Genomic DNA, 19,278 nt, shown 5'->3' on the forward strand with positions numbered 1-19,278 from the left:
GAGGTTAGCCCGGAGGGGGGCCTCCTCTCTGTCTGTGTTGCCCCATGGTTAGCCCAGAGGAGGCCTCCTCTCTCTGTCTGTGAGGTTAGCCCAGAGGGAGGCCTGCTAAAGGTAAACCGCTTCTCCTGTGTGGCCTGGGTCACTGAAGCCACAGCGGAGAGTGGGTGTCTCGGGACCCTGTGGATGCACCTCTGGCCCATGACATCAAGGGGGCGGTCGGGAGGGTCGTCACTATCTGGGCTCTGGCTTGCCGGTGGCCTGCAGGGACAGGGACACTTCCCCTGGGGCCCGTCCCTGGTGAACCACTAGTCCTCTTGATGAGGTTCTGCAGTGATCCTGAGCTTCCCTTCCCCTCCTTCTGAAAGCGCACCAGGTAGGACTATTAGTCACAGGGGTTAACCTCACAGAATATCCCATAGAAATTATTACAATCAACTAGAAGAAAAAAAAAAATCCTAAACGAAAACGTATGAGCCTGCAAATGCACCTACACTAACCAGTTTGTTCTCATATAGTTCGCTACAGTTTGTTTTCAACGGCCACACTTTACAAGACTATACTATTCTATCGACCAAGCTACCCTGGGGTGTTATCCTGTTGCAAGATATGGAGCTATCAGCTCAGCTGAATCAGGACTATCTGTATAGGGTGGAATAATAGACCTAGCAACACTGAGTTAGCCAACACTAACAATGCCTGAAAAAGCTAGCCAACGCTCAACCTAGCTAGCTAACAAGTATGGTTACGACCAATAACTATGTACCAGACTAGTAAGTATAAGCAATTGTTTTCCACTAGACATATATTTATGTGAGTCCTGAGGCCAGTCAACTGTATGTGTCCCAAACAGCATCCTATTAACTATAGTGCACGATCTAGGGAAAAGGGTCCCACTTGAGACACAGCTATAGTCCTACCTCTGTGTTTTGTGGAGGAGATCCATTCATCCCAGAGTCATGTCTCCTCCATGTTGAGTCTCCCGGGGAGACAGAGAGCCTGTCGTCCGTCTTTGAGGAACTGTCCACCTCTCTTTCTGGAGATGGTTCTGATGCAGAATCCTGCTCCGACTCCACTGGGCTGCATCTCACAGACATTTGGGAATCTCCTGAGGAAGATGTAAAACAGAAAAGGAATAATAAAATATATGCTGTTTAGCAGACACTTTTATCCAAAGTGACTTTGATAAACGTTTTCGTATGGGTGGCCCCAGCGGGAACCTAAACAACAAAACACAACAGTTCCATTTTGACCCTTGTTGAAGAGACAGTAGCCTGGTTGCCTACATGTATGACATGACAGCGATAGCCACAGGAGTTGGCTAAAGCACACAGCTAAATGTTGTGTCTCCTGAACGAGAAAGAGTTAAAAGAAAAGCAGTCTGAAGGCAAGAGATTGTTTACTGCAGGCATTTTTAACAAGGCCATAAAGTTAAGCATTTGTTTATCCAACCAGGAAAATGGTCAGGCTTGCCAACACAATATAGAAGAAGAGGGAAACGCGGGGGGAGGTTTGGTTAGACACAGCAACACCTGCTAAATGTTAACCCCACTGCTCATGCTTCAAGAGGGCAACCATTGTTCCTGTTCCCAAGAAAGCTAAGGTAACTGAGCTAAACGACTATCGCCCTGTAGCACTCACTTCCGTCATCATGAAGTTCTTTGAGAGACTAGTGAAGGATCAGATCAACTCCACCCTACCTGACACCCTAGACCCACTCCAATTTGCTTACCGCCCCAACAGGTCCACAGACGACACAATCGCACTGCCCACTGCCCTAACCCATCTGGACAAGAGGAATACCTATGTAAGAATGCTGTTCATTGACTACAGCTCAGCATTTAGTAGCTCAGCATTTAACATCATAGTACCCTCCAAACTCGTCATTGAGCTTGAGGCCCTATGCCAATGGGTCCTGGACTTTCTGATGGGCCGCCCCCAGGTGGTGAGGGTAGGAAACAACATCTCCACTCCGCTGATCCTCAACACTGGGGCCCCACAAGGGTGCGTTCTGAGCCCTCTCCTGTACTCCCTGTTCACCCATGACTGCATGGCCATGCACGCATCCAACTCAATCATCAAGTTTGCAGACGACACTACAGTGGCAGGCTTGATTACCAACAACGACGAGACGGCCTACAGGGAGAAGGTGAGGGCCCTCGGAGTGTGGTGTCAGGAAAATAACCTCACACTCAACAAAACAAAGGAGATGATCGAGGACTTTAGGAAACAGCAGAGGGAGCACCCCCCTATCCACATCAACAGGACAGTAGTGGAGAAGGTGGAAAGTTTTAAGTTCCTCAGCGTACACATCACGGACAAACTGAAATGGTCCACCCACTCAGACAGTGTGCCTCTTCAACCGCAGGAGGTTGAAGAAATTTGGCTTTTCACCAAAAACACTCAAACTTTTACAGATGCATAATCGAGAGCATCCTGTCGGACTGTATCACCGCCTGGTACGGCAACTGCTCCGCCCACAACCGTAAGGCTCTCCAGAGGGTAGTGAGGTCTGCACAACGCATCACCGGGGGCAAACTACCTGCCCTCCAGGACAACAACCACCCGAGCCACTGCCTGTTCACCCCGCTATCATCCTGAAGGTGAGGTCAGTACAGGTGCATCAAAGCTGGGACCGAGAGACTGAAAAACAGCTTCTATCTCATGGCCATCAGACATTGAGTGACATTTGAGTGGCTGCTGCCAACATACTGACTCAAATCTCTAGCCACTTTAATAATTAAAAATTGGATGTAATAAATGTATCACTATTCCCTTTAAACAATGCCACTTTATATAATGTTTACATGCCCTACATTACTCATTTCATATGTATATACTGTACTCTATACCATCTACTGCCATCTACTTGCATATGCCGTTTGGCCATCGCTCATCCATATATTTATATGTACATATTCTTATTCATTCCTTTACACTTGTGTGTATAAGGTGGTTGTTGTGAAATTGTTAGATTACTTGTTAGATATTAGTGCATTGTCGGAACTAGAAGCGCAATCATTTCGCTACGCTCGCATTAACATCTGCTAACCATGTGTATGTGACCAATAAAATTTTCTTTGGAACTCCAACAAAACACTTAACAAGGAAAAACCTTGATTACACAAGTATGTTTGACCCTTAATTGGTTAAGACAATGTAGATATAAGCGACCTCCAACTGCTGTGGATCTACAGCCTAGACTGAGCTAGTGTCTAAGACAAATGTTTTTAGACAAATAATACATTTTTTACAAAAATAGCGTAGCATCCACAAGTGTAGATTTTCTTCATCAGGCCTCCCTAAGCTGAGCACATTGAACGGTAAGCTAGGATTTCACCTCAATGAACTCTCTGTGTGTGTGTGTGTGTGTGTGTGTGTGTGTGTGTGTGTGTGTGTGTGTGTGTGTGTGTGTGTGTGTGTGTGTGTGTGTGTGTGCGTGCGTGCGTGCGTGCGTAAGACACTGACCACTGAACTCTGCACGGCGTGTCTTGAGCAGTGGCGACACACACCCCGTCTCTTGATTCTTGTCCCGACACAGTGTGTCTGATGCCCTCTTAGGGCGCCATCTAGTGGAGGACAACGGTACAATCAGTTCAAATGATTCCAAGCATAGATTTCTATGGGTGGTGTCACTTCTAGTTCTGACAGACTGACAGATACCAGAACAAGTGTGAACCGAACAAGCAGAATCAGACGTCAATTCACATTTTAAAAAATCAACTACGTTCTAATTCCTACACTTAAAGTTATCAGTTTTTTAGTTATCAATCTATTATATTGTAATTTTATTTTACATTTATCCATATCGACTTACAGGAGCAGTTAGGGTTAAGTGCCTTGCTCAAGGGCACATTGGCAGATTTTTCGGGTAGTCAGCTTTGGGATTAGAAACCGCAACCTTTCAATTACTGGTCCAACGCTCTTAACCACTAGGCTACATGCCGCCCTGATGACATACCCATTTTTGAAGCAGGGAGGAGAGGCTGCTGGGAGTCTTTGTTCAGCTTTGTGTGTTGATGATGTCACAGGGCTTGATTGGATGTGAGGTGGCTTCTTATGAGTCAGAGACTCCGTCTGCTTCCTAGGTGTTCCGTTGACTGCGAGCTGACAGCGAGCGGGTGATCTCCGCAGTGTGCTGGGCATGTGAGTCTCTCTCCATTTGCTGTGCTCTGGGGAATTCCCTCTCTGGCTGGCAACTGGATGGTGTTTTGGGGTCTGAGCTGGTCTCTGGAAGCCTGTTGACTGGCTGGAGGTCCATTTGTCTGATTGTCCAGGTCCAAGACGCGCTCCACAGACATCCCTCAGAACTAGCCGGTTAGGAGTGCTGCAAAAAATGATCAAAGTCTCAGCAAAGTCTAACATCTCAGGAACTACATCAATACCATATACAGTTGAAGTCGGAAGTTTACATACACTTAGGTTGGAGTCATTAAAACTCATTTTTCAACCACTCCACAAATATCTCTAGTTTTGGCAAGTCGGTAAGAACATCTACTTTGTCCATGACACAAGTAGTTTTTCCAACAATTGTTTACAGACAGGTTGTTTAACTTATAATTCACTGAATCACAAATCCAGTGGGTCAGAAGTTTACATACATTTAGTTGACTGTGCCTTTAAACAGCTTGGAAAATTCCAGAAAATTATGTCATGGCTTTAGATGCTTTTAATAGGCTAATTGACATAATTTGAGTCAATTAGGGGTATACCTGTGGATGTATTTCAAGGCCTACCTTCAAACTCAGTGCCGCTTTGCTTGACATTGTGGGAAAATCAAAAGAAATCAGCCAAGACTTCAGAAAAAAAGAAATAAAAAGTGTAGACCTCCACAAGTCTGGTTGATCCTTGGGAGCAGTTACCAAACACCTGAAGGTACCACGTTCATCTGTACAAACAATAGTACGCAAGTATAAACACCACGGGACCACGCAGCTGTGACACCGCTCAGGAAGGAGGCGCGTTCTGTCTCCAAGAGATTAACGTAATTTTGTGTGAAATGTGCAAATCAATCCCAGAACAACAGCAAAGGACCTTGTGAAGATGCTGGAGGAAACCGGTACAAAAGTATCTATATCCACAGTAAAACGAGTCCTATATCGACATAACCTGAAAGGCCGCTTAGCAAGGAAGAAACCACTGCTCCAAAACCGCCATAAAAATAGCCAGACTACGGTTTGCAACTGCACATGGAGACAAAGATTGCACTTTTTGGAGAAATGTCCTCTGGTCTGATGAAACAAGAATATAACTGTTTGGCCATAATTACCATCGTTATGTTAGGAGGAAAAAGGGGGAGGCTTGCAAGCCGAAGAACACCATCCCAACCGTGAAGCACGGGGGTGGCAGCATCATGTTGTGGGGGTGCTTTGCTGCAGGAGGGACTGGTGCACTTCACAAAATAGGTGGCATCATTAGGAAGGAAAATGATGTGGATATATTGAAGCAACATCTCAAGTCATCAGTCAGGAAGTTAAAGCTTGGTCGCAAATGGGTCTTCCAAATGGACAATGACCCCAAGCATACTTTCAACGTTGTGACAAAATGGCTTAAGGACAACAAAGTCAAGGTATTGGAGTGGCCATCACAAAGCCCTGACCTCAATACAATAGAAAACTTGTGAGAAGAACTGAAAAAGCGTGTGCGAGCAAGGAGACCTACAAACAGGACTCAGTTACACCAGCTCTGTCAGGAGGAATGGGACAAAATTCACCCAACTTATTGTGGGAAGCTTGTGGAAGGCTACCCGAAATGCTTGACCCAAGTTAAACAATTTAAAGCAATGCTACCAAATACTAATTGAGTGTATGTAAACTTCTGACCCACTGGGAATGTGATGAAAGAAATAAAAGCTGAAGTAAATCATTCTCTCTACTATTATTCTGATATATCACATTCTTAAAATAAAGTTTTGATCCTAACTGACCTAAGACAGGGCATTTTTACTAGGATTAAATGTCAGGAATTTAAGTGTTTAAGAGTTTAAATGTATTAGGCTAAGGTGTATGCAAACTTCCGACTTCAACTGTAACGGTAATATCATCTGTGTAATATAACCTGCACTTTTTTTTGTCATCATGATTTCCACTGTACTAGACATTTTGACCAGGTACATTTAACTGGTTGAAGAGCACCATCTACTGAAAACAGTAAGCACTGCAGATATCCATGACCACTGCATCCTGGCAACAAAATAACCAACAAAAACCAGGCGAAAGCGCAGAAAAGTGGTGGAGAGAGTGTCATGGTTGACACGTTACACTCCCAACGGGGTCAAGAGGTGAGTCAAGTAAGTCATCTAAGAGAGATAATTGACACTCTTAATCCAGCAGCACCGTCCAAATAAGCTCTGGTCCAGTGTGTCACGTCACTTATTGATGCTGTTCATTAATCTCCGCAGCATGAACGCTATGGACCAGAGCCATGTACAGATGCACATGTCTATACATACCTCTGTTTCCCTGCTCTGGGGATGTGTCCATTCAGAGAGCCAACCTGCTCAGGCCTTTTTCCATTTGAAGAGCCATTGCACCAGCTTGTCTGAAATGACACACACTGTTGTTTCAGCATAACTATTAACTCATAGGATACATAGTACATTGACCTACAGCTTTTAAAGTGTCTTGAGAGTGATCGGTTTAAATTAGAGAAGAGTCTTGGGTTGGGTCACAAATGGCACCCTATTCCAGAGGAGGCTGGTAGGAGGCACTATGGGAGGATGGGCTCCTTGCAATGGCTGGAATGGAATTAATAGAACGGTGTCAAATGTGGTTCTCATGTTTGATACCATTCCATTAATTCCATTCCAGCCATTAAAATGAGCCCATCCTCCTATCGCTCCTCCCACCAGCCTCCTCTGCCATTGTCCTAGTTGTGCACTAGCCACCCTGTGGGTTTTGGTCCAAAGTAGTGCATTGATTATATAGGAAATAGGGTGCCATTTCAAAATCAAATCAAATTGTATTAGTCACATGCGCCGAATACAACAGGTGTAGTAGACCTTACAGTGAAATGCTTACTTACAAGCCCCTAACCAACAATGCAGTTTAAAAAATATGAATAAGAAATAAAAAGGAACAAGTAATTAAAGAGCAGCAATAAAATAACAATAGTGAGACTATATACATGGGGTACCGGTACAGAGTCAATGTTCGGGGGCACCGGTTAGTCAAGGTAATATGTACATGTAGGTAGAGTTATTTGGGCAGCACTTTGGGAGGTTTCATTAGCATGACTTATATAATATTTTATTAGGAACACCTAATATTGAGTTGCACCCTCTTTTGCCCTCATAACAGCCTCAATTTGTTGAGGCATGGACTCTACAAGGTGTCAAAAGTGTTCCACGGGGATGCTGGCTAGAGGTCAACCGATTAATCGTAATGGCTGATTAATTAGGGCCAATTTAAATTTTTCACAACTATCGGAAATCTGTATTTTTGGACACCAATTTTGCCAATGTTTTAAATATTTTTTTACACCTTTATTTAAGTCAGTTAAGAACACATTCTTACTTTCAATCCCGGCCTAGGAACGGTGGGTTAACTGCCTCGTTCAGGGGCAGAACGACAGATTTTCACCTTGTCAGCTCGGAGGACCCAATCTTGCAACCTTACAGTAAACTGGTCCAAAGCAATAACGACCGTTGCAATCCACAAGGAGACTGACTGCCTTTTACGCCAATGCAGTTAAGCCAAAGTGAATTGCTAGCCAGCATTAAACTTATCTTATAAAAAACAATCAATCAATCATATTCACTTGTTAACTACACATGGTTGATGATATTACTAAATATTATCTAGCGTGTCCTGCGTTGCGTAGTATCTGACTGAGCATGCAAGTATCTGACTGAGCGCTGGTAGGCAGAAGCAGGCGCGTAAACATTTATTCGAAGCACTTTCATGCGTTTTGCCAGCAGCTCTTCGTTGTGCGTCAAGCATTGCGCTGTTTATGACTTCAAGCCTATCAACTCCCGAGATGAGGCTGGTGTAACCGAAGTGAAAAGGCTGGCAAGTTAGCGGGCGCTAATAGTGTTTCAAACGTCACTCGCTCTGAGCCTTGGGGTGGTTGTTTCCCTTGCTCTGGATGGGTAACGCTGCTTCAAGAGTGGCTGTTGGTGTTGTGTTCCTGGTTCGAGCCCAGGGAGGAGCGAGGAGAGGGACGGAAGATAGACTCTTACACTGGCAATACTAAAGTGCCTATAAGAACATCCAATAATCAAAGGTTAATGAAATACAAATGGTATAGAGGGAAATAGTCCTATAATAACTACAACCTAAAACTTCTTACCTGGGAATATTGAAGACTCATGTTAAAAGGAACCACCAGATCTCATATGTTCTCATGTTCTGAGCAAGGAACTTAAACTTTAGTTTTCTTACATTGCACATACTGCACTTTTACTTTCTTCTCCAACACTTTGTTTTTGCATTATTATTTTAAAAAAATGTTACCCCTTTTTTTCTCCCCAATTTCATGGTATCCAATTGTTAGTAGCAACTATCTTGTCTCATCGCTACAACTCCCGTACGGGAGAGACGTAGGTTGAAAGTCATGCGTCCTCCGATACACAACCCAACCAAGCCGCACTGCTTCTTAACACAGCGCGCATCCAACCCGGAAGCCAGCCGCACCAATGTGTTGGAGGAAACGCCACGCACCTGGCAACCTTGGTTAGCGTGCACTGCGTCCGGCCCACCACAGGAGTCGCTGGTGCGCGATGAGACAAGCCAAACCCTCCCTAACCCGGACGACGCTAGGCCAATTGTGCGTTGCCCCACGGACCTCCCGGTCGCGGCCGGTTACGACAGAGCCTGGGTGCGAACCCAGTACAGCGCCCTTAACCACTGTGCCACCCGGGAGGCCATTTTTGCATTATTTAAACCAAATTGAACATGTTTCATTATTTATTTGAGGCTAAATGGATTAAATTGATGTATTATATTAAGTTAAAATAAGTGTTCATTCAGTATTGTTGTAATAGTCATTATTACAAATAAAAAAATCAAATAACAATCGACTGATTCATCGGTATCTGCTTTTTTGGTCCTCCAATAATCTGTATCGGCATTGAAAAATCATAAATCGGTCAACCTCTAATGCTGGCCCATGTTGACTCCAATACATTCCACAGCTGGGTCAAGTTGGCTGGATGTCCTTTGGGTGGTGGACCATTCTTAATACACACGGGAAACTGTTGCACCATTCTTAATACACACGGGAAACTGTTGCACCATTCTTAATACACACAGGAAACTGTTGCACCATTCTTAATACACACAGGAAACTGTTGCACCATTCTTAATACACACAGGAAACTGTTGCACCATTCTTAATACACACAGGAAACTGTTGCACCATTCTTAATACACACGGGAAACTGTTGCACCATTCTTGATACACACAGGAAACTGTTGCACCATTCTTAATACACACGGGAAACTGTTGCACCATTCTTGATACACACGGAAACTGTTGCACCATTCTTAATACACACGGGAAACTGTTGCACCATTCTTAATACACACGGGAAACTGTTGCACCATTCTTAATACACACAGGAAACTGTTGCACCATTCTTGATACACACGGGAAACTGTTGCACCATTCTTGATACACACGGGAAACTGTTGCACCATTCTTAATACACACGGGAAACTGTTGCACCATTCTTAATACACACGGGAAACTGTTGCACCATTCTTAATACACACGGGAAACTGTTGCACCATTCTTAATACACACTGTTGGAAACTGTTGCACCATTCTTAATACACACAGGAAACTGTTGCACCATTCTTGATACACACGGGAAACTGTTGCACCATTCTTAATACACACGGGAAACTGTTGCACCATTCTTAATACACACAGGAAACTGTTGCACCATTCTTAATACACACAGGAAACTGTTGCACCATTCTTAATACACACAGGAAACTGTTGCACCATTCTTGATACACACGGGAAACTGTTGCACCATTCTTAATACACACAGGAAACTGTTGCACCATTCTTAATACACACAGGAAACTGTTGCACCATTCTTAATACACACAGGAAACTGTTGCACCATTCTTAATACACACAGGAAACTGTTGCACCATTCTTAATACACACAGGAAACTGTTGCACCATTCTTAATACACACAGGAAACTGTTGCACCATTCTTGATACACACGGGAAACTGTTGCACCATTCTTAATACACACAGGAAACTGTTGCACCATTCTTAATACACACAGGAAACTGTTGCACCATTCTTGATACACACGGGAAACTGTTGCACCATTCTTAATACACACGGGAAACTGTTGCACCATTCTTAATACACACGGGAAACTGTTGCACCATTCTTGATACACACGGGAAACTGTTGCACCATTCTTAATACACACAGGAAACTGTTGCACCATTCTTAATACACACAGGAAACTGTTGCACCATTCTTAATACACACAGGAAACTGTTGCACCATTCTTAATACACACGGGAAACTGTTGCACCATTCTTGATACACACAGGAAACTGTTGCACCATTCTTGATACACACAGGAAACTGTTGCACCATTCTTGATACACACAGGAAACTGTTGCACCATTCTTGATACACACAGGAAACTGTTGCACCATTCTTGATACACACGGGAAACTGTTGAGACTGAAAAACCCAGCAGCGGTGCAGTTCGACACTCAAACCAGTGTGCCTGGCATCTACCACAATACCCCATTCAAAGGCACTTAAATCTTCTGTCTTGCCCATTCACCCTCGGAATGGCACACACACATGTCATAATTGTCTCAAGGCTTAAAAATCCTTCTTTAACCCGTCTCATCGCTTTCATCTACACTGAAGTGGATTTAACAAGTGACATCAATAAGGGATTATAGCTTTCAACTGGATTCACACGGTCAGTCTGTCATGGAAAGAGCAAGTGTTCCTAATGTTTTGTACACCCAGTGTATACCTTATAGCTATGCCGATCTCACTTATCACCATGAGAAAATATAAGCACAACATTTATTCACAAATAACGAGTCACCGTGTGAAAATGCAGTTCATTAGGGCTATGTCCACTTCAAATAGAAATTATATGGGATACCTCGAATGGGCTGGAGGTATCCCGGAGACGTGAGAGAGGGGACTGCATGTGCATGTTGTCAGCTTCTGATGGCTGTTTTCTCTTGGGGATTTTGAAGGGGACTGCCATCTGAAATGAAGAATTACTGTATTATGGAGGTGCCATTTACGCTGCCCTGCTTGTAGCTAACTATGTTGTAGCTCTGGTCCAGGCCGTTAGTGTGCATCCGCCCACTAACGTTACTAGACCAGAACTAGCTATTTTCCAACACCTCCTAATCAAGTTAACAACAATGCACAGGTTATGTTCAGAAAGATGTGACACAGTTAGCCAGTTATCCAGTAATATGAAAAGCCTTTGGTTAGCCAACATAGCTAGCTAAGTTAACTAACAAGCCAACTTACTTAACTGTCAAGGGTGCTGAATCAGACGGAAAGATGGCTAACGAACGAAAACAAGAAGCATTGTAAAGCCATTACGTTGTAATTTGCTACCAATGAAATGTTATCATATTGGCTAGCAAGCAATGGATGACTGCTTCTAGTAAAATGCTACATCAATCTAGCAGCAAGAAGCTATCAACAACAGAGGCGCCTCTAGCGTTAACAGGAAATTGTTGAAAGCATGTTTACGCGCAACCTGTTTGCACTCTTAAAGCGCAGAACAGGTCTGGTCGGTTTATTACTAGACCTACAATTGGTGTGTCATGTGTAGGCAAAGGCAATTAAGCCACAAAATCATTATTTATGGATCCGCTCTGGTGATACATAAGACGTTTATGAATTGCAAATGTGTACAATGCACAATCAAATACAGTAGTAGTGGGACGGCGTAAAGCTGCGGTTGCGCAGTGCAAGACTTCCGTATCTAGCTATCTACTGTAAATAACGTTACAACAAATAGCTTTCTATCACATTTAGTAACTACTAGACAATTTAGCACCTAGAATGTGTTGTATACGAAAGGCTAAGAAGAAATTGATAACATTTGGATTTATTTGTGCAATCGACTGTTGGTGTTAAACTAACCACGTACCATTAGCTACCAGTTAAACAGACGTTGTTGCTATCAGCTAGCTAGCTTTGTGTTAGATATAGGCTAGCTAGCTAATTATCAAAAACATTAGGCCTGATTTTGTTTTAATCTGATATGGACTTGAGAAACTAGCTAACTTCATCAAATGAATATTTTTTTTGCTTTCAAATAACTTCAAATATTCTTCTGAGAGGTATTCAAAATAAATTAAAATATTGTTTGGTTTTCTGAGACCTGTATTTGAATATCAAAGAACATCGTTTTTTAAAACTCTAACCTCAAGGGAAAAGTTTGTATTTTCAAATGAATTACAAATACAACTATTTCCTGCCCAGGTCTGGACAGAATGCGAGCTTCCCCTTATCCCACTTTATCCCTCTTCCTACTTATGTAAATAATACCTATGGTAAAAACGTTTTTCAACATTTTCTTTATAGATAGTTTTTTAATCATGGTTTACAGCCTGCTGTATCCTGTGCATATGCCAAATAATCTTTGATTTGATTGGATTTGACACTCTAACCTGTGACATGTCCCTGAAAAATAAAGCAAAAGGAGCACTCTGTGTCTGCATAGATGTTTAGAAGAAGTGCAATATCATTCCTTGAGCAATACATCTGTAGCAGACATGAGTCTGGCTCAAGTTCTGGTGATGTGAGAGCCCTCCTCTTGGTCTAATGGTCAAGATGTTGGAGACCAGGGTTCAGATCCCTCCTGCGACACATACACTGTATGATAGGAATCAAGTAAGCTACAGTACATGCATGTGAAAATGGCATTGTTCCACTGTTAACGCGTTTGTTGGTGCCACACTTTTTGAACTCCCACCTTCGTTCTTTATTGTTTCATATAAGTATTTTAAAGTATTTAGCACTAGAGCTCTGGCATTGCATTCCTTCATTCTCCATGCACCCCCAGGTCACACCAGTGTCAATCAGACACACATATTACACATCCATAATCAATGGTTAGATCATGTGGTTAGCACTTGCACAGTGTGTTCATTCAGACGTCTGCCTTAGGAGGAAGTCAGTTCTGTCTCAAAGATCACAGCTCTGAGGAAATTACATATTGTTGCCAGTGTGTTCTGTAAGATCATTACTTTTTATGTGAAATTGACTTGTTCATTTAACATATTAAATGAAGTGTTTCATGGATTCTTCTGTTCTTAGGTGTCTTAAAACTGTTGGAGCTGAGGCTTTTACTCCTTGCCTGTGTCCCAGTCTCTTTAGCTATCATTCTACTCCTTGCCTGGGTCCCAGTCTCTTTAGCTATCATTCTACTCCTTGCCTGGCTCCCAGTCTCTTTAGCTATCATTCTACTCCTTGCCTGGGTCCCAGTCTCTTTAGCTATCATTCTACTCCTTGCCTGGGTCCATTAGTATAATGATCTTCTAGTAAAATGTCATGATAACAGTTCAACTGCTTAATTTCCTTTTTGCTATAAAGCTGTGACTTCTGTGGAAATGTTCAAGGAAATTGCAGTAAGGATCACAGGAACAAAATAAAGGTATGACTCATGACCCACTCAGTTGAAGGTAAAGTAGAGCAGTAGTTGTCAGAAAGATATTACACAGTGGAAAGTAACACACCACACCACCACACAAACAGCTCATGTAAATGGTCACAGGCTGTGGTTTTATAACAGTATTTGTTCCAGTGATGTTTGTGAAAGAATTTGTCTGGCAAGAGGTTGTCTGTTGCCATACACTTTTAAAATGAATTCCTTCACAGGACTTGTTACCCTGCCTTAATAAAGTTGTCTTTAAAAAAAATGGAGATATATTTTAGATAAGGTATAGCCTACACATGTCCAGTAAATCATGTATAATGATTTTGCCATAGCTTCTGGACCAATGATGCAATAATCACAAAACTCTTCAGAGTGTCTGTCCTTGATGACACTTCATTTTCCCAGTTGTGGCAGGGCAAGGTGTGTGTGTTATGACAGTGTTAGTTGAGGCAGGTTGCAGGGCCTAGTGCTATGGGTTCTACATATCAGGGAAATGACTCTGCCTACAGAGACTACTGGGCTTCCAAATACCCCCTGTGACAACATCCTCTCAGGCTGGTTAGGTGTGCTGCAAACAAACAAACTGTAGTCAGGGATTTGAGGTGAGGCAGTGTACACAAACATCTCAGCAAAGTCTCTATGACATCTCAAGGTTCACATCAATATAATATAATGGTAATATAATCTGTATAATATAACCTACACTTTCTAGTCCTTATGTGTCATCATAGTTTTCAATGACACACACAGTCCTACACATTGTGAGCAGCTACATTTTAACTGGTTGAACAGCACTATATGCTGAAAGTGGTAAGCACTGCAGGTGTTCCCACATTTGATCCTGGCAACCCAATAAAATAACCAACAGAAACCTGGCAAGAGGCAAAAGCCCTAGCGCAGAAAAGAGGTGGACACATTATACTCACAGGGGAGTCAAGAGGTAAATCATCTAGGAGAGATAATTGACGTTCTTAATCCAGCAGCACATTGTCTTTGAACACTGGCCAAATAAGCTCTGGTCGAGTACATCGCGTCACTTGCTGATTCTGTTTGTTAAATTCAGCAGTATTAATGCAATGGACCAGAGCCATGTACAGATCATGTCTATACATACCTCTGTTTCCCTGCTCTGGGGATGTGTCCATTCAGAGAGCCAACCTGTTCAGGCATTTTTCCATTTGAAGAGCCATTGCACCAGCTTGTCTGAAATGACACACACTGTTGTTTCAGCATAACTATTAACCCATAGGATACAGCTTTTAAAGTGTCTTGAGAGTGATAGGTTTAAATTAGAGTAGAGTCTGGATGAGTCCCAAATGGCACCCAATTCCCCTTAGTGTCCTGCTTTTGAGCAGAGCCCTATGGGTACACTGATTATAGGCAATAGTGTTCCATTTGGGACACACTTGTGGACAGTATGTGACCGATAATGTCCAACTCAAAAGGTTTCATTCGCATGATGGTGGGACTTGGAAAGTATTTTAGTTACAGTGGACACTTGCCAGCTATGCCTATGGGTAAACCATTTCAATTCAATATTTTTTGACAGCACCACTTTTGATTTGAATGAAACCTTGTCTTCATCAATGGAAAAGATAAACGGTTGAGATAGAAATCATTTAAAAGCTGAGAAACAGGGTTGTCAAACTCTGTAATAAAACTTTTTTGAAATAAAACTTAAATATTTTATCCTTTAATGTAAATGAACTCTGATTCTTTTCATGTTCGCATTCACATATGTTGTAGCTTACACCGCATTTGACATCATCTAAAGTTTTGGTGTTGTGCCTGCCATCGGCTCTTAAATACAGGGTGGGTGTCATGTTTTGGATGATAAATCTAGTAAAATATAAATAAAATGGAACCACAAAGATGGTTGGAGGTCCACACATCAAAGAACGGTGACTTGAATGGGAATATCTGTTGTTTTAAATGATACTGTCAAGCCTCCATAGGAAACCTATTGAAATCATAGAAATATAGATAGAATATACATTAGCATTTAAGTTGATATTGAATAGTGGATTTGGACCATAGTAGAACGGATTTCATCTAGAACAGTTGTGATTTAGTAATTAGAACAGTGTGTTGATTTACAGGTTTCAATACACTGTAGAACAGTGTGTTGTGCAGTGAAAGTGTGTTGATTTACAGGTCCAGCCATAGTAGAACAGATTTACAGTGCTCCTTGGAACAGTGTGTTAGGGTTAAGTCCATCTTGAACAGTGAAAACATCTTTTTCAGTGTAGGGTTGTATCTTGCTCAAGAAAACATCTTTTTCAAGTTGTTGGTTCAGGTATTCAACCCAGCGCCCTTTCCGTTGCAGGCCAAATGCTTTATCCGCTAGGCTACCTAACAACCAAATGAAATAGCACCCACCCTGTATTCAAGAGCGTGTTGTGTCTGAACCGATGGCAGGCACAACACAAACTCAGATGATGTGGAATAGGGTCTAAGGTACAACATCTGCAAATATGTATATATTTTTGAACATGTTTTTAGATAATTGACGTTAAAGTTTAAGAGTGGTAGAGGAAGAATCCTGAGAGGATTCATGTGAGTAGGTAGAGACATCATCAGAGTGATTGGAAGAATATGTGCTTCAGTAAAGTGGGATCTTTAGCATTTATAACCATGGTTACTAATTGTACTGTAGAAATGGATCGAAAGTCAAAGAACATTGAGTTTGTGGTGGCAGCTGCAGGGGGTGTTGAGTGGTAGTTATATGTCCTCTAAGGCCGTTGGTCTGGAGTACGACTAGATAGGGTTAAATAGTGCAATGGGTGGTGGATTTTTAGGACTAATGGGTGATAGGGCAATTTACTTTTCCCCAATGTTGTATTATTGTATCAAAGAATATAATGTAGGTAGGCCGTGAAAGGCCTCACACACCAGTACAGTAGGTGACGGTGTATGCACCTAAAAGTTGGATTCGATCCGCCAACGAAATCCCAAAGAAGAAGAAAAAAAAAAAAGAAGGAAGAAGAAGAAGAAGAAAACATGACCCACTCCAGTGGTAACGGGAAATTGGTGAACGCGTGTTCACGCCCAATCTGTTTGCGCTCTTGATGCGAGAAAAAAAATGTCTGGTATATTTATAGGCCTACAAGTGGCGTGTAGTGTAGGCAAAGCCAATTAACCATAAAACAGCTCTGGTGTTTGGTGATATATATAAGTGGATAATGAATTGCAAACGTGTACACTGGACAACCAAAGAGAATACGTTCAATAGAATGACGTACGTTATGCGATTGCGCTGTGTAAGACTTCCGTTTCTGACTATAGCCTAATTAAATAGCTATCACAATTAGTAACTGCTAGCTAGCTAGTTTAGCAACTATATCGTGTTGTATACATAAGGTTAAGAAGACATGGATAGAAGGTAGATGTATTTGTACGATTGGTGTTGTGATCTAACAACGTAGGTAGCTAGCTAACGTCACCTACCAGTTAAACATATGCTGTTGCTAGATAACGTTAACGCGTTGGCTACAAGACAAATAGTTAGCTTTGCAGATGTGTTCGATCTAGGCTAGCTAACAACTTATCAAAACCATTAGTCCTGCTTTTATTTGAAATATGATATGTAAATGAGCTACTTGAGCAAATAACAGTAAGTTAGCATTGGCTAACTATGTTAACTGGCCAGCTGATCTATAAGAACATAACTATGTCGACTTATATTGCCAGGAGCTAGCTAGCTGAAGTAGCTTAAACGTGGCCAATTATCTAGCTAGCTACTAGTTCATATGGCTGTGAGAAGCCTGCCCATGGCCTGTTAAGGCAAAGATGGATCATCGCTAACCAAAGATGAATCATTAGCTCGCTTGCCAACCCAACAAAGGCACATGCGTTGTTGTCCCTCCCACGACGTTAGTCCACTCAACAAATGTAGCCTAATGTTCAACATGTAGCAAGTAGACCTATCTAGGTAGTGAGGAAAGTCCCTGTTATCTCAAATAAGGTGGATAGACCTGTACTACAGAGACCTCTTACTGTTTCTTTACCTGTACTCACAAGTTAGTCTATAAAACGCACATCACTGCGTCTTTTGTTTTGGCTAATTAATACATAGACTACATTGTTGATTTACACATACCTTTACATATGGATACAGTCTAGTCTGAAGGCATTTCAAGTAAAGTAACAGTTCCTTAGGCAGATTAAGAACTAGGCCTAAGGAAAATAAATACTCAATGGGGAGGAACATCACATCTGTTGCAACATGTCCTTTCGGTTGACTACCCCTTTTGAATGCACCCACATGTCAGTGCCAATATGGGCCTTTAACATCAGTATTATGATTGGTTGCTCAGCTTTTATTTCATATTCAGCCAGGTCACTGTGTTTCTAACCCTGCTCGTCTCGTTCCCAACCATAACATGCTCTATCACTACTCCACAGGTCCTGGTTGCCGGTTTGTGTGTTCCTGTTGCTGGCACTCCAAGGTATTAATATCAGTCATGCTTTATATTGTTTGTTCTTATTCTACATGTGCAAAATTCCATATTGGTTTCAGATGGATTCATTGGAGGCTAATTGTGTCTGTTTTGTAGACTCTTCACAGGAGAGAGTTGAAGGTTTTACAAGAGGGAAGGTTATTTTACCATGTAGGTACAATGCAATGCCTACTGAAGAGGTCACCATATTTTGGCGATACAAGGATGACCGTAATGTCTACAATATTGTCAGTGGAAAATCAGACTTGACAGACCAAGACCGTCAGTTCAGAGACAGAACCAGGATTTTCCCAGAGGAATGGGCAAATGGCAACTTCTCTCTCCTACTGACTGATCTCAAGGACTCTGATAGTGGGAGTTATTCATGTTTCATACCAAGAGTGAACATTCTGCATCAAGTGGAACTTTCTGTTCAAGGTTTGCATTACAACCAAGTGTAACAGCCTCTTATCTATACAGTATTGTAATTTCCATTAACAGTTTTAAGAAGTTGATGATACAGTATGATAACACTATAAAAATGTCCCTCTGTATTTTACAGAGAAACCAACTCCTGAAGTTGGTCCAAAGAGCAGCAGCATGAGCATCAAAGGACAGAACCTCATCCTCTTCCTGTTTCTCCTCCTCAGTCCAGATCTCCATTTCCTTTGATGTACATCACATAAATTGGTAATTGTACTGCTTATGAGACTGTTGACAAGTTCTGAGTGGTTAAACTGCTGAAATACTTATTATTTTTTCTTTAATGTATGTAATAAATGACTGCAAACATATCTTGCTTGAACCACCTTCCTAGAGGTGAGTAAAATAGTTATTCCAAATTGAATGAAGCCAAAGTGTTTACTGATAGGACCACTGCAACACCAAATGGGGATCCTAGTAAAATACCAAACATTTTAGCTTTGCTTTTGTGAACTAAATGTAATGCACTTTTAATATAATATTTGTTCTGATTTAAAGGCATAATGTTTTTAAAAACCAGGGCCATCTGTTAAATCAAATTGGAAATAGAATTGAGTCAATGTGTCCCTTCTGTCAACAAGATGCAGCTTTACTTACTAAGATATTGAAGTATTTCCAGATCAGTTATTAATATTGTACTACCAAATGACATACGTTTTGTTGATATCGAACATGTGCTCCACAGTAAAAAGCTTATTAGTTCAGTCAACCTTTCAATTAGAAAGTATTT

The 19,278-nt window shown here is 41.8% G+C and overlaps 1 protein-coding gene across 1 annotated transcript; it reads right to left on the minus strand.

Moving 5' to 3' along the window:
• Positions 1–139: 139 nt before the first annotated feature.
• On the minus strand, positions 140–18,009 carry LOC118370303 (uncharacterized). The gene is made up of 6 exons (XM_052498912.1): positions 17,726–18,009; positions 14,741–14,829; positions 3,959–4,324; positions 3,466–3,566; positions 918–1,105; positions 140–358 (listed from the first exon to the last, which is right to left on the minus strand). Exons 1-6 carry the CDS (start codon positions 17,834–17,836, stop codon positions 140–142), a joined length of 1,074 nt encoding a protein of 357 aa, XP_052354872.1. The 5' UTR covers positions 17,837–18,009.
• Between the last annotated feature and the right edge of the window lie 1,269 nt (positions 18,010–19,278).

Source organism: Oncorhynchus keta, chromosome 37 (assembly GCF_023373465.1).
Source record: "Oncorhynchus keta strain PuntledgeMale-10-30-2019 chromosome 37, Oket_V2, whole genome shotgun sequence".
NCBI lineage: Eukaryota > Metazoa > Chordata > Actinopteri > Salmoniformes > Salmonidae > Oncorhynchus > Oncorhynchus keta.

Bases quoted from the DNA above. Each gene is read 5' to 3' on its own strand.
- LOC118370303 (XM_052498912.1), bottom strand. From the start codon at position 17,836: ATGTTCCTCCCCATTGAGTATTTATTTTCCTTAGGCCTAGTTCTTAAT. The intron at 3,567-3,958 runs GTATGTCATCAG...GTCCTCCACTAG, and splicing joins CCTCCCTGCTTCAAAAATGG to ATGGCGCCCTAAGAGGGCAT. The intron at 359-917 runs GTAGGACTATAG...GTGCGCTTTCAG, and splicing joins CTCCTCCACAAAACACAGAG to AAGGAGGGGAAGGGAAGCTC.